Source organism: Electrophorus electricus, chromosome 14 (assembly GCF_013358815.1).
Source record: "Electrophorus electricus isolate fEleEle1 chromosome 14, fEleEle1.pri, whole genome shotgun sequence".
Taxonomy (NCBI): Eukaryota; Metazoa; Chordata; class Actinopteri; order Gymnotiformes; family Gymnotidae; genus Electrophorus; species Electrophorus electricus.
The window spans coordinates 1,502,130-1,517,863 of record NC_049548.1 but is presented as its reverse complement, the minus strand read 5'-3'; the positions used below and the strand labels follow the sequence as shown (position 1 = coordinate 1,517,863).

Genomic DNA, 15,734 nt, shown 5'->3' with positions numbered 1-15,734 from the left:
TCATCGGCACCCCCGGAAGTGCTTTACTACTTAGCACATTTATGAGGCAGAGGGCGTGCAGAGGGAATGTAGTCCTGGGGGCTTTTTCCCCGCATTTTTTCGCTTTGCATGTCCCTTCATCTTGATTCATTTGATTTACCCCTTGAGGAATCTGTTGTTTTAAAACCACTTGGAACACACAGATACTACTTATGTAGTGTTTATTATATTTTTCTCCAAATCTTTTTGCTGAAATTTATTACACTTGAAAACTTTAATACAATGTTGTACGCCTCTCGGTGGTTTTCCAAAGGTAGACATCATAGGCCTGTGATAAGTACTTCTGCAAAACAGTTGTAGGTAATGTTCCTAGTTTTGCATCCTGCCTTATATAAATGACTATTCTGAGGAACAGGGAGCTGAAACTTTAGCAAAATACAATCCAGGCAAAAAATAATAATAAATCAATCTGTTTTGTATTAGTGTAGAAATTTTGATTTAAGCCTTTAACTCAACACCCTGACCCCACATTTATAGAGCATATTTATTAACATTTAAAAAAAAATTAAATGATCAAATTTGTCATAGAGGTTTATTGGAATGACATTAAAAAAGAAGACTTTATATATGACTCATAAATAACAACATTTTCTTCCAGATGTTTCAATACAACATCAAGCTACACATCCTGTAGAAAGACATCAAACTACTAAGTTATTCAGCTATATTTGACAACATTTACTGTACATTAAAAAAAAAAAAAAAACTATTTTATAACACTGAAAATGAGTAGAGGTTCAGGTCAATTAATAATAAATACCTTATACATGCTAAGATGATTGAACAGCGTTCTCTTTATTGCTGTTTGTTATAGTCTTTTGTCCTTATCTATGCAGAGGTTTTCTGACTTCTCTCAACGGCCATCCGCTCTAGTCGTTCAGTGTAGAATCCATTGAAGTCCAGCCTGCAAAAAAGCATCAAAAAAGAATCTATTGCGGCGGACATTTCCTAGATCATTTATGTTACTTCCCAACCTCCTATCCCCACTATACTGCCTTCTCGCTCGTCTCTCGGGGCTTCACCCACCTGTAGATGATGTTGATCATGCTGTGCTCACAGTCGTTGGTGCTGTAGATGCTAAGCTTGTCCAGCAGGTCCAACAATAGGGTGCTGAAGTTACTGTCAAACTTACTAATGGTGCCCTCAAATCCTGAGTCTGACTGCAGGGAGTCTACATGCTCGGCCAAAAACTGTAATTGAAGAGGGAGGAAATATAAAAAAACGACCAAGGAGATAAAATCAAATATCAAAATGTCCCTTATAATGTAATGCAATGTTAATGCTATGTTTGGCCCATCCAGAAATATGAATCCAAGAAGATTGCCTATTCCAACCCTGTGATTTATTTCTAATCATTTTAAGCCCTGAAAGCCACGCACCTTGTATGTGAGACTTTTCTTCTCGGACTCTTCAGTGCGTTCGCTTTGCGTTGGAGGACCCTCCATGGTCCCATGCTCCAGAGATAAACGGTTCATCTCTCTGTCCATCCTCAAGCTCTGGGTAAATCGCTTCAGCATCAACAACAAAAAGAAGCGGGGGGGGGGGGGGGGGGGGGGGTTAGTTTTAAGCCTGGTGAGACTGCACAAAGAATGCAGGCCTCATAATATCCTACGTTATGACTGTGGGGAAAACATTAAAGTTGAGAATTCTTTAGGCCATACGTCTTACAAAAGGTGAGTGACACTGCAAAACAACTACTGCGTCACATCAGACTGCATAACTAATATGATAAATGCTGTACATTTCCAGGGCTGCCACTCAGTAGTCAAACAAGCTAGGGTACTTGACTCCTTAACCATCCAGCCATAATTTTGCCACAATACATAAAGAAAAGTCATATATTGTATCTATACTCAAGTTACAGTTTAATGAGAATTTGAAAATTCTTTCAAATGTAATGAATAGTGCTGGTTAAATCATGAAACTGCATCTAGTTCAAAGACAACAGTCACCAGCATGTGTGCTCTTGGCTTCTGTTCATTACACTGTGCACCAACACACCTGCATGCAGTTGGTGAACATGACACAGACAGACATGAGCTTGGAGAAGATCTTCAGAAGCTCAGGGTTGGTCAGCATGCAGTCCTTCAGACAATTATCCAAGAAACTTGTGTGATGGCAAAGGACATCGTCAATGTTAGAAGCCTGCACAGATGAAGAAATAAGAAGTTTGTATAACTGTTTTTGTTTCCTCCACCTTCAGTTTGGGTTATTAAGTTCTAGGAGAAGTCAGGAAATGGTCACAGTGCATCTCAAATTAAGCAGCAGGGAGATCTTTTCTGGCCTCACTGATTTCAGGTTTTTCTCCATGACGTGCCATGTTGGTTCCATGACCTCAAACATCATGTAATACTGGATGTTCTGCACAAAGTTCAACATGCGCTGCCTGAGTGCAAATGCCCCAGCAAACCTAGTTTAGGATGAGAGGAGACAAAGATGTTCTCAGACCACTCCGATGCCCTGCCCCTCTTCGTCAAATGCAAAGCACTCATCAGTATAAATGACAGGAAATGCAGAAACTTGGCCCTTGCACAATTTAATCTACATAGTTTTCAAATAAGGCAAATGGCTCACAGCCCAGGCTTTCAAATGCGTCAAAGGAAAGCAGAGTGAGGAAAGCGGAGTGAACTGGAACAATACACTTTCATCTCACCACTTAGTTGAGTGTAGGGAGCACTGCTGGGCAGACTTGTTACTGATCCACACATTGCAGAGGAGCCTCTCAACATGCTTGCAGTAAAACAAATGCCTGAAGAGCATCTGGTATCGTGTCAGTGCTTTTCTGGAAATTAAAAAAACAAAATGATATCTTGGTCCATCTTACTGCTCTGAACCGATACATAACACAGTGCATATGGGCTGGACACTGCAGCATGCAAGGCTGTTTACCGGTTGATTATGAGTGACAATGGCCATTTGACGATGTAGTCGAAAGAGAAAGCCTCCAGACCACTCAGGGCCACCTCAGTGGGTTCAGCATTGATGATGGCCTTCTCTTGCTTGGTCTCTATGGCCAGGACCCGCAGCAGCTGAGTAATGACATCGTGGGGCATCAGGTCGATCTAGTGAACAACAGGAACAATGCAAACATTTCACGCCATTATTACTTTGAACAGGTACAAAAATGTTATCTCAACTGGAGATGGCTGCTGGTGAATTTCATGCACCATTTCCATGGCATATAAAAGCCCTGCGGTCATGTTTCTGGCCAATAGTTAATGACACTGCAAGGGACATTAAATTACTGAAAACTGATTTAGGCAGAGATTTAGGCAGTGACAAATGTGCGTAAGCAGCAGACCTTTAGGTCATCTTTGAAGGGGTCTGTATTGGCTGTGCTCGTCCTCAGAGCCAACTCCAGCAGAGCCTCTAGCCGAGGAGGTATAATGTCATCGACAGGCTTTTTCAACTCCTCCTCTGTCAGGTCCATGAAGTGTACAAAGAAGTCTCCCTTGTCCATCAAAAAGTAGTGCTTAATAGACCTAAACTTGCAGAGAGGAAAGGGCCCATTGTTTCAATCCCAAGCCACCTGCTGTTTGCACCAAGATGAAACAAATCAGCCTGCTAATAAATGTCAAGCTCATTAGCATGCAAATGGTTTACCGTAGTCGAGAAACCAACTCCTTCTCCTCCATGAGAAAGTCCAGAAGCACCTTACTGGCATAGTTGTAGGCGTTTTCTATTTGTTCCACATAAGCTCTCTCTTTCAGAGTGTAAAGAACCTCCTTAGCATCTGGACAAGTTACATCACGTCCACATTCCCGCACAACATTCAGGTACTTCCCTGAGAGAGTAAAATGTTAATGAAGAGAGACACGCAGTCCATTTGAAATTCTATACACTCTTTCTGAATAACAAAAATGAATAGAATCTCACTTGAGGTGCATTCAAACTCAAGTAACTGAGACTAACCTGTGCTTAGTATTTTATCTGCCATTTTTTGAAGGAAAGACGGGATTTTGTGCTGGACAATGGTGTATCTCTGATCCCAGTATTTGTCATTGTAGTCCTCTTGGATCTTCTCTTTCTGAAGCTCATGTTCTTCAACCATGAACTCACTTACAGAAAAAGAGGATCTGATTCAGTACTCATTCAAAACTAAGCATGCTTTAGGCAAATATTGCTAAAATCACAACTCATGAAAACAAATAAGTAGATTTCCCTTAAGGAAAACACTGAAGGACAGAGATTCAATAATGCTAAATGGTTTACAAAAAGGGTATCCAAGTTCAGTTCATGGGACACCACCAAAGCGATATGGGGTAGCTGAGGTTTTGTACCCATATGGATCTTTGATGATTCCCCGATATATCCACTTCTCCAGGATTTCAAAGTATGGGACACTGGCTGCCTTGGTAAGGTAGAGGCACAGCTCCTGGGCCTGGCTATCCCCAGTGTAGTTAAAGGTACGGTCATGAAGCAGACTTAATGTTGAGCCACCCATACATTCTCCTTTGTCCACTGAAGTAGCTGCATTAAGACAATATAAGGGGATATCACTCATTAGATGACTACTTAGGTACATTAAACACACATGCTTATATAAATACTGTTCACATGACCCAAGATGAGCATTAAGGTCTTTAAATGCCTTACTATGGTATTGTAGAAAAATTAAGTCTACTTTTTCCAACAGATTTTAAACACCACATCTGTTATCAAGACACTCATTGTAAGCACAGGCGTACCAATGGAGGCCAGGACCTCAATAGTGCGCATGGTGGGCTGGATGTAGAACCAGAGCTTCTGCAAGGAAAGCATGCCCTGCCGGTGCAGGTGCTCCAGCTGGGTGACCAGAATGAGGTACTCCTTCATCAGGGTCCTCATCGCCGCAGTGAGTGCATGGTTTACCTGGCCATACTCAAAGGAAGACTTCTCCTCCGTGAAGCTGAAAGACCATCCGAAACCAGAGGTCATGCATAACAAAGGTTGATGGAGCATGTCATCAGATAATTTTATAGTAATGTCAGTTCATCATTGTACTTTATCATGTAAACTGTATTTACACTTTTGTATGTAAAGCACTTTGAGACTCCAAACTGAAAAGTACACATTCTATTTATTGGTTTTGTTGCCATTTCATTATTACTGTTGTTTTTTCCCCCCCATGGAAATAAAAAAAGATTCTTGGCTTTCTATGACTTGCATTTCTATGCCGACAGTTTTTGTTCAGTAAAAATACATATGAAACTTAACATGCATCAGTACTGCATTTAGTTAAGTAGCTCAAACTACATGTCATTTTAAAACAACAACAACAACCACCACCACTACCACCACGAAGAACACAAATCAGTTAGACACCAATACTAACCGTGTGACAGTGGAATAAGAGGATGCCACTGGTAATATCCGGTTCACAAGCTCTTTAATGGACATGTCCAACGAAGGGTCCACTATGAAGGAGCGACACTGTCTGCCAAGTACTGGCTGGGCTGTGATGTCTCTGCCATCCACACCAATGAGCACATATAGCAGGTCCTCAACTAGAGCCTGCTCCTGAACAGCCAGGGGCATTGTACCTGACAACACAACAGAACTGTGGGCTGTGCATTCCTCTTATATCCTCAGATTTAAGCATCAATGTAAGCAAATTTGTGAGTAGTGGGTAGCGGGCAGTGGTAGCTCATTGGTTAAGGTACATGACTAGTAATCAGAAGGTTGCCAGTTCAAGCACTGCCATTGTCACTGTTAGGTCCCTGAGCAAGACCCATTTGCTTAAGTTACTTAAAACTATGTAAATTAATCAATTTCTGCATTCATTTTAATATCACAAATACGTTAGCGCCAACGAGTCAGAAGTGACATTTTGGCACTTAGTCCATGCTGTTTTGAGGGTTTAGCTGTGATTGCAAGGGTGACAGTGAGACCAACAAAAACTAGGGCAAATAAATAAATCAAGATTAGGCCTAATTTATACATGCTTTCGATAGGTGAAAAGAAGCTGCTTGTTTTCACCGACATGAAATCAGTTATATTGTCTCTTAGAATAGCAAAATTTAAGATCTGGGTATGATGAGCTTGCCATGTGTAAATATTTATCTATTATAGTATCTATTCTAGTTATTATAATATAATAATGCTGCAATTTGAACACATATATATGCAGGAAAAATATAGATCTTTTTCCTAATATACAATCAGTATGTTTGTGTACATGTGTAAAACAGCACTAAATCGCAGACTGCAATAAAGTTGATAAACCTGGCTATAAAACTTTCCATGGAATTTTCAAGCTATAATCTGCTCATTAGTTTTCTGCACAGCCCACTAAACCTCAGAATGCTCCTGTGCTTACCAATAGCCACAACTGGGTCTCCTATTGGAGTAAGGCTAGTGATAAAATCTCCAATCAGTGCAGGCCTGTCATACACCCAGTTCGGAAACACAGGAATAGTCTGTGTGGGGTTCTTCTTGTTGTGCCTGTCTCTTAGCATCTTACGGGTCACCTCAGCAGACTACAAAAGGACAGAGAACATTCAGTAGTCAAAGATTCTGGAGAGATGAGAAGTGGTTTATATTTTTCTGGAGGTTTGTTAGACAAGTACACACCTGCGGAATGCTGGCACTTGCTGTGACGTTCCCCAGCTTTTTCCGCAGTTCCTCCAGTTCCTGCACGGACATCTTGCTGCTGGTTGTGGGAATGGTGTAGGATGTCATGCTGCTTGATGTCACATTTGTGGACATTTCTGATCTCTCCTTGGCATTCTGTTGCAGGCATTTCAGAGTCTGGAAAATACAGATCCCTCATGTGGGCAGATACAGAACAACCAAATAGGATGAACTAGCCATAAATAAAAGACAATTCAGAAAAAAAGTGCATAAAAACATACCTCTTTGTCTTCAGTAAGCTTAGAAAGAAGGTAAACTAGGGGGTCTAAGTTGCGTGCATTTTTTGACTTCAGCTCTTCATATTTCCTCAAAAAGTCCTCAGGTGTTTTTGAATGTTCTGCAATCTTCACCTGTTAAATGGGTGTCACTTTAATATTTTCACAATAATCATTCATCTGTGCAACTGCCCTGGATGTATGCTTAACACAGAGTAACTGGCTGAATGCAAGTACTGGGCTGAAGCGTTAAAGTACAAAGTTGAGAATGATCTCACTTAAAGTGGGCTTCCTAAGATGATGCATTATGCCTACCTTAGCGCTGTGTGCAGACACTGTTGTGGTAACGTAAGGGGTCCTGTTTTTCTGCAGCAAATCAATATACACCTCGGCCCCGTCGCCTCCTCGAACATGGAGGAGACTGAGCAATTCGTTGACATCGTGATGTATCCTAAATTCACTCATGTCTTCACATCAGTACCCTGCAGTGGGAAAACACAGTAATCACCTAGTTTTATGAGGAACCGTGTGCGTAATAGCGTATGTAACCTAATAGCTAGACAGCTATCGTCTTAGGTTAGCTAGCGTTAGCCAGCAGCTAAAACGGGTCTCATTAAGATAGCTAAGATAACCACAATTCTCTGAACTTCATTGCGGCGCATTCTTAGTTTTTTAAACATTTAAAATTAACCGCTGAAATAAGTAGGGAAATAGCCATCCAGCCAGCTAGTTAACGTTAGATTAGTTAACGCGATCATCATAACTACCTCTGTTGCTGGTTTGCAGGAGCTCGTAGCTAATGTCACAGTGCCAATGTGAAGTTAGAAACTGTCTAACTGTTTTGGAAGTGCCGCCAAAAGGCTTCTCATCACAAAATAAAAGTTTTCATCCCCGCTCACAAGAAAAAAATAATGATTTGCTAATTTTGTTTATTGCTACTGAGACAACGATACGCATACGTGGAACAAAGAGGCGTCTGATTTGGGTGCAGAAGAACGAGGTCAGGCAAAAATTGATAAAGTAATTTAATTAAAATGGACAGGTAATAGGGCGGGATGAAGTGATATATAGTCAGAGCCTCTCAGGAAGATTATCCAGCAAGACTTTTACAATTTCCACTTCTAACTAGTGAAAACAGATTCCTTCCAAAGTATAAACAAAAATAACTAAACATTATTAGTGATACGGTGCTTTATCTTGGTCTGTTACGGTCATCTTTGGTAAAGATATCAATGATGAATATCTATCATCAGTATATACTAATCACAATATTTATATGCCTCGTACATGGAAGTTTCAAGTTTCAAGTTTGGTTTATTTGTCACATACATAGTCATACACAGTATAACTCGCAGTGAAATGGTGGAGAGTGCTCTGTCCAAACTGAGGAAAAGAAAACAGGGGTGCCTACAGAAATATAGATATTCTATATATGTGAAATATATATATGCAAAGAGAAATATATATATTCTATGTATGTACAAAATATATTAACAATGTATGTACAATATATGTATATTATGATTATATGCACAATGTACAATGTATATGGTTGGGTATATATGTACACAATGTACATGTATTTGCCATGTGGGGAAAAAAAAGAAAATGATTTTTTGATGAGTTTGTCCCACTGGTGTATGCAGATGGAAAACCCAGTTTTACGCCTATTTTATACTATGATCACCTTTAAGCTGTCTTTTATAGTGAGGTTTTGTATTTTAAACCATAGTAGATTGCATTTTAAGGGTCAGAAGTGTATCAAGAACCATCTAGGTAATTTGAAGCTGAGTATGACATGGTTTTTGCAGACATTTTGTAAATGCATTTTATTCAAAGGAATCTAATCGTGTACTTATTTATATATCTCACAAATGTACAAATTTGACATGCTGTGGCAAGCATATTGTATAGGCCTGTATCTTCTGTTACTGTTAACTTCAGTGAGAGGCTGCATGTCAGTGATGAGCTGTGAGTAGGACACATTCTGATAACCCTTTCCAACTCTCCCAAACTCAGTGCATCACGCTGCCACCAGGGACACCTCTCAGTAGGATTAATGACTCACTGCTGTCATTACCACCAAACATGAAGAAAATAAACTGTCATCTCACCAGTCCATTCCCAATCCCACATGCCTCCTCCAGATGAGGTGATCCAGTCAGCGCCCACTACAAACAAGGTCTAGAAAATGCAGGCACTCAGAGAAAAGGTGCTGAAGACTGCTTCGCTTTGTCTTACGCAGTCATTCAGCGTGGAATGGTTAATGTCTTTTTACATTTCCTTAGGTTAAGGAAATGGTAAGATGCTAAATAATCATTCATTTTGTTTTGGGCCTGGTAGTTGTATTTGAAAAAAGCGCCAGACAGAACGGGATTAAATGTTCTACTATTAAGTACTGACATTGGCAGACTTATATATTTTTCTGGTACTTAGTGGGCAAAAAAGATGATTACCAGGGTATGAAGGTTCATCATATTAAGGCATGATTGTGTATGTGAAGTTTCAGAAGGGAACACCACTCAACACTGTATTACCTAAGAGCAAGCGAAAAATTGATTGCACAAGAAATTAGTGCTTCTTATGCCATGTAATTGCACATAAGCCTCTTGAAAGTCAGTACTCTTCCACACTGTAGTAAAAGTGAGTTATTTGGTTGGAGAGATCAATTCTCTTATGCAATTTGTATTTGTATTCTTCTCTGATCTGAAGAGCCACATACAGTTTTTTGTCTGGTAACAGGCAAGATGAATTTAGTTCCTACTTGCTATTATCTTTCTTCTACTTGGTCAATGTAATGCAAGCATTATTAAAATTATAGCATTCAGGTTACTTTTGTCTTTTGTTTAACTTCCAATAAGGGTTTTCATGGCTTTTAACCTACTTTCCTATGACCGGATCATCTCTCTCTCTCTCTCTCTCTCTCTCTCTCTCTCTCTCTCTCTCTCTCTCTCTCTCTCTCTCTCTCATCTCTCTCTCTCTCTCTCATTGATATGGAGTCATTGAGATGAGAGGTATCAAATAAGACCTGAGATCATTCTCACATGATTTGAAGCAATCCTGTTTAATAGTAGCCAATTCAACCTGAATAATGAAGAGGTTTGCCATTGCACTAGCTTTTGGAACCTCATGAATGAAAGCTTTATTCATTACTACATTTAATGCAAGTGATGAAAGAATGTACATGCTGAAAATGTTAAAACAATGGAGATAACAATATTTCTACCACTTATTTTAATATTACTCTTATTACTAGTAATAATAATATATATTGACATAGGTCTCATTTCTTGTGAAGAAGACCTCTAGGGTAGAATGGCTTTACCACAGATGGCTTATTTACTCATTCACAATAACGTCAGTCTATTAAAGTTCCTCTCACACAGTTTCCATCTTTATCGCAGTGTCTGCTGTGTAGGTAGAGTTGTCAGCAGCTCTTAAAACTCACACTTCTGGTCCATTAGCACTCACACTCTGAGCTCACGCGTAATGCTGTTCTCCTTTCCCTGAGGTTGGGTGATGACTCAGACCATACTGAGGCTCCCGTCTGTCATGGCTCTGACGTGAGAGGTTTGTTTTTTACAGTATAAACACATGATTTGGTGGTTTTCTAGCAGCCAAATCCAAGTGTAACCTTATTGTTCTTTGGAAATGCAAATAATTCATATGAAAAACCACCAGAGTGTAAGTTGCTTAGCTATGTAGGCACACTGAGAAGGGACTACTATTAAAGATTTATTTGAGCCTTTAAATATACTCGATTAGTCAGAAGTTCACAGGAAATTAACCATCCTACATTTTGTGTGTAGCAGATAATAGGATGCTATATTTAACTCACTTTGATGGAACAGAACTGTTTTCTCTGAATGGTCCCATGAAGCAGTAAAAAAAAAAAAAAAAAAGAAGAAGAATATTGGAACATTGATGTGTGTTTACTTGGAAGGCAGAAGCATTCCCAGCAGCTGTGCCTTTTGAAAACCTGAAGCCGTTGCATGGGTCAGGTCAGGATGTAGACATCTTTCTTAGGTACATGATAGTGTAAGCACAGAGGTTCAATTTGGGTTCAGCTGTGTGGAGGCAGGAGACATTGTCTATTTGGTCCTGCCACTTGAGCAACTGGGAGTGTGGGATCTGACTTTCAATTTGAGATTCACTTTTAAATCTTCTTTTCTCAACTCACACATAGGTCAGTCAAGCACATCTTATTTGTAAAGCAGTTTGAGATCACATTCCTTTTATCTAAACTTGTAAAAAGCTGACTATATGGGCACTGACACTAAATAGCTTTTTTCATACACTTAAGGTGGACTTTTGCAAAGTATTGGGTCACACCTTTTAATCATTGAATTCAGGTGTTTCATTCAGTCCTGTTGCCGCAGGTGTATAAAATCAAGCACCTTTACTCTGCCTTTACAAACATTTTGTGAAAAAATGGTTTGTTCGAAAGAGCTCACTGCATTCAAGTGTGGTACTGTAATGGGCTGCCATTGTTGCAAGAAGTAGGTTTGTGGATAGGTTTAAGAACTTCAGCAACTCAGCCATGAAGTGGCAGACCACGTAAAGTTACAGAGCATGGTCACTGAGAGCTGATGCACATACAGTTGTGTGTAGAGTGGCCAACACTCTGCTGACTCAATAAATGCAGAGTTCCAAACCTCTTATGGAATTTGCATCAGCACAAAAACTGTGCACTGGGAGCACCGTAGCATAGATTTCCATGGACAAGCAGCCACAGACAACATCACCAAGCACAATGCCAAGTGTTGGATGGAGCATATGGAAATGTAAAGCATATGGAAATGTATTCTGTGGAGTGAATCATGGTTCTCTATCTGGCAGTCTGATGGATGTGTATGTGATTTGACGAATGCCAGGAGAAAATATTGGGAAATGGTTAATCCTTAAAAATTATTTAAAGAAATGTTACTTGCCTTACTGTATTATACCAATTGTTAAGTTTGTTGGAAGAGGGATAAAGCTATGGGTTTGGGTTTTTTTAAGGGTTTGGCCTAGGCTCCTTAACTCCAGTGAAGGGAAATCTTAAACCTTCAGCATACCAAGACATTTTGGACAATTGTGTTCAACTTTGTGGAAACAGTCTGGGGAAAGCCATTTTCTGTTCCAGCATGACTGTGCCCCAGTGCACAAAGCAAGGTCCATAAATTCATGGTTTGGTGAGTTTTGTGTGAAAGAACTTGATTGGCCCACACAGAACCCTGACCTCACCCTATCAAGCAACTTTTCGGATGAACTAGAATGGAGATTGCGAGCCAGGCCCTCTCCTTCACCAGAGTTTAAAGCTCTAAAGGCCAAGAGAAGTAGGTGGTTTCACATCTTCCCTCTGTTTAGAAGAGCTGAGCAGATGGTTTTCATCCTAAATGCCTTATTTACATTTATGGCATTTGGCAGACGCTCTTATGCAGAGCAACTTACAAAAGTGCTTTGTCATTTATTCATAGAATACATCCTAGCCAGTACAGTAAGTTAGAGTCCAAGATACCAATGAACTGGAATACTGTTGAAATTCAGGGATCAATGCCAATGCCTAGAAGTGCAAAATGAAGGGAGTGCAGTAGTGGAGTGACATGTGAACTTCAGAAGATTGAAGACCAGTTGTGCTGCTGCATTCTGGACAAGTTGTAGAGGTCTGATGGCTCTTAGAGGAAGACCAGCAAGTAGTGAGTTGCAGTAGTCTAGCTTTGAGATCACAAGAGACTGCACAAGCATCTGGGTAGCTTCCTGTGAGAGAAAGGGCTGAAACCTTTGTATTTTACAAGGGAGAAATCTGCAAGTCTGGGTCATATTTGAAACATGAGTTGAGAACGACAACTGGTTGTCCAAAGTTATGCCCAGGCTACAGGCAGCTTCAGATGGTGATAGCAGGGAGTTTGCAAAGGAAACTGTGAGGTCATGGTAAGGGTTGGAAGTACCTGGGATGTACAGAAGCTCAGTTTTCCTGGAGTTGAGCTTCAAGTAGTGGGCTGTCATCCATAATGCGAAGTTAGTAAAGCATGCTGAGATATGTTTGGAGACCTGTATGTCGGAGGGTGGAAAAGAAAGAAATAATTGGGTGTCTTCAGCATAGCAGTGGTAGAAGAAACCATGAGAAGATATTACATCACCAAGAGAACGAGTATACAAAGAGAAGGGAATAGGGCCTAATACTGAGCCTCGAGGAACACCAGTGGAGATTTTACATGGATTGGATGTGGATCCTCTCAATGTTACCTGATAGGACCATCCCTGCAGACAGGACTAAAACCATCTCCATGCAGAGCCAATCACACAGAGGCTGGAGAGAACAGAGAGGAGCATGTTGTGGTTTAGTGTGGTTTACAACATTCTGTATACTCATCTCTAGGAAATGACAAGTAGTGTATGTATAGCACTTGTAACATGACCTTAAGACTGAAATATTGCACTCAAAAGGCACAACATGGAAGATAATTTCGTTCTCAGATAATCTGATCTTTTAAATCTGAGTCAAACTTAAATCAAACTTTTTTTTCTAAAGTTTTTTAATTTCATAAAAACCTCTTTTGTTTTGATCAGACCTTCTCTGGTTGGATGTATATAACAATACTATTAATGTATATAACTCTTAATTAAATCAAAATCTTGCATACAGGCAGTGTAGGGAGTAAAAGCTTTTCTTGGGGGTCGGTTTCCATCATAATGCATTACGGATGTATCGTGCATTTGCCCGTTAGCGCGTGCGTGACATTGAAAGCTTCCCGTGAGAGCACATTTCATGCTCTAAACTTTCATTTCGTTCACGTCAGCAGCACTTGGCAAGTTATAACAGTGGATTCGCGTCTTAGTTCTTACGTGTGAATGACACTAATAATTACCACTATAACTGCATGGACTGAATCTGGAGCGTCATCAGTAGGACGGAGGCGCGCTACTCTGAGTTTACAAGCTGCTCCGCTGTGGGGGATCGCAGTAAAGAGTATGATAGTTCATCCCTTACCAATTACGCCTCCGATTGGAATACATATGAGTCTTTTATCATGGAGCTGGATGGCACGATCACCTGTGACGAAAGGACACGAAGACTATATTGTCACTTTTATGTGTAGGCACCAATGTTTATTTTAAAGACTGATGCGAATATTTCTTTTGGTTGGTTACGAGCGATTTTTGGTGGTGGTGAAAAAGTGAGGAATTAAACAAACTATGAATTTTTCACGTATTTACGCAAGATTTGGACACATTTTCTCAACAAACCTTTCTTTTTGGGAGCATCACCATAACGGGAGTATACAAGATCCAACGCCTTTTGCTATAGACTTCCTTTTTGCAGGCCACGAACCTGGCACTATTATTTTAATGATTATGTATTTAATATCCTTCCTTACAGGACTTGTGGGGAATGTTATGGCGCTTCTAGCCCTTACTCGAAAAAAGAATCGACTAACCGGTGCCTCAGTAACCAGAAAACTGCTGATAAATTTGGCGGTTTGTGATATGATGGTGGTGTGTGTCTGCATGCCCGTTAATCTCGGGCACCAGGTGTATAACGCCTGGGTGTTTGGGGACTTCTTGTGTCGTGTTGTACCCTTTGTTCAAGCTGTTTCTGTGTCCGCAAGTGTGTTAAGTCTTGCTGTAATAAGCCTCAACAGATACTATAGTGTCCACAACCCTCTCCATGCTCGGTTCTTCTTCACAGGCAGGAAGATGGTGTGCATGATAACACTGGTCTGGACAGTGTCATCTGGGCTGTGCTTACCTCTAGTTTTCATGAACAAAACCAAAACGCTTTCTTTGCTAGACGGATTACATATCATTACGGTGTGCGTCGAGAGCTGGTCCAAAGAAAAACTTCGCCAAGGCTACAACTTCTTACTGTTCTGCGCCTTGTATGGATTTCCCGTTTTATTTAATCTTATTATATGTTTTCTTACCGGCTGTAAATTGTGGTGTACCACAAACAAATCTAGTGAACCCAGTAAATGTGTTTTAACTCAGCCAGTGAGTCGACTCAAAACGCGCAAGAAAATAGCCAAGATGGTCCTCGTTCTGGTTTTGCTTTTCACGTTCTCGTGGCTACCACTTTATGCAGCAGATATCTGGATTGACTTCAACATGCCCAGTTCCTTGGACAGAGTGGTGCTCCACCACGCTGAGCACGAATGGATCCTTCAGTGCCGGCCGTTTGCGCAGTGGCTGGGGCTGACCAATTCCGCACTGAACCCGCTGTGCTACTGCTTCGTGGGTAAACTGTACAGGTCTGCGAAGAGGTTCCGAAGGAGCACCCGAGAGAAAATATCTTCTGTCTTTAACGTGGCTCAGCAGACGTCTTCAATCAATTCTGCCCTCAGCGTTCAATCACCCTGTCGTACGTTATCCGAAAAGCACTGCCCCAAGCAAACAGATGGACGGACTGCGCTATATTCAGAGACAGGTTGAACACACGCGTGTCTGCCATAACTGTGCGTGAGACTGCATTTAATTGACTTAATTGTCATTGACATAAAAATGTCGGATTTGATGTTTTGTGGTGTTGTAAGGGAGTTCAGTATAGGAAAAACTGAGATTAAGTGTGCTTTTACTAAGCCTATATGTAATTCAGTACTGTTGTGGGCTCTCATTAACGCCTTTTTACTCTGATTTGGTGAAACGTGCTTTTGTGCATTTCTATTAAATATATTCAAATTAAATCTCCACCTGGCAAATATAAGCATGTGTGCTTATAAAAAAGGCTTTCAAACTTTTAGCAGATTTTTGTGTGCTTCTGCAATCATTTTAATAAGGGTCATTAAAAGGTTATCAGAGGCATATGCATATATCGTAGTCATGTGTTACTGGCATTTATGTGTTCACTATAAATCACTGCTGAACAGAGGGAAGCAAAGAATTATTTTC

At 40.4% G+C, this 15,734-nt stretch overlaps 2 protein-coding genes across 2 annotated transcripts; one reads left to right on the top strand and one right to left on the bottom strand.

The window, feature by feature from the left end:
- Positions 1–552: 552 nt before the first annotated feature.
- On the bottom strand, positions 553–7,679 carry tubgcp2 (tubulin, gamma complex associated protein 2). Its single transcript, XM_027021681.2, has 18 exons — positions 7,634–7,679; positions 7,182–7,348; positions 6,873–7,001; positions 6,592–6,768; positions 6,338–6,497; positions 5,354–5,561; positions 4,728–4,927; positions 4,320–4,509; positions 3,952–4,097; positions 3,643–3,823; positions 3,341–3,521; positions 2,929–3,101; positions 2,693–2,821; positions 2,329–2,449; positions 2,041–2,184; positions 1,419–1,547; positions 1,066–1,229; positions 553–943 (listed from the first exon to the last, which is right to left on the bottom strand). The coding sequence occupies exons 2-18, from the start codon at positions 7,329–7,331 to the stop codon at positions 868–870; spliced, it is 2,658 nt and encodes an 885-aa protein (XP_026877482.2). The 5' UTR covers positions 7,332–7,348; positions 7,634–7,679; the 3' UTR covers positions 553–867.
- A 6,090-nt stretch (positions 7,680–13,769) lies between these two features.
- Positions 13,770–15,734, top strand: LOC113584637 (orexin receptor type 1). Its single transcript, XM_027021678.2, has one exon. It carries the CDS (start codon positions 14,046–14,048, stop codon positions 15,276–15,278), a length of 1,233 nt encoding a protein of 410 aa, XP_026877479.2. The 5' UTR covers positions 13,770–14,045; the 3' UTR covers positions 15,279–15,734.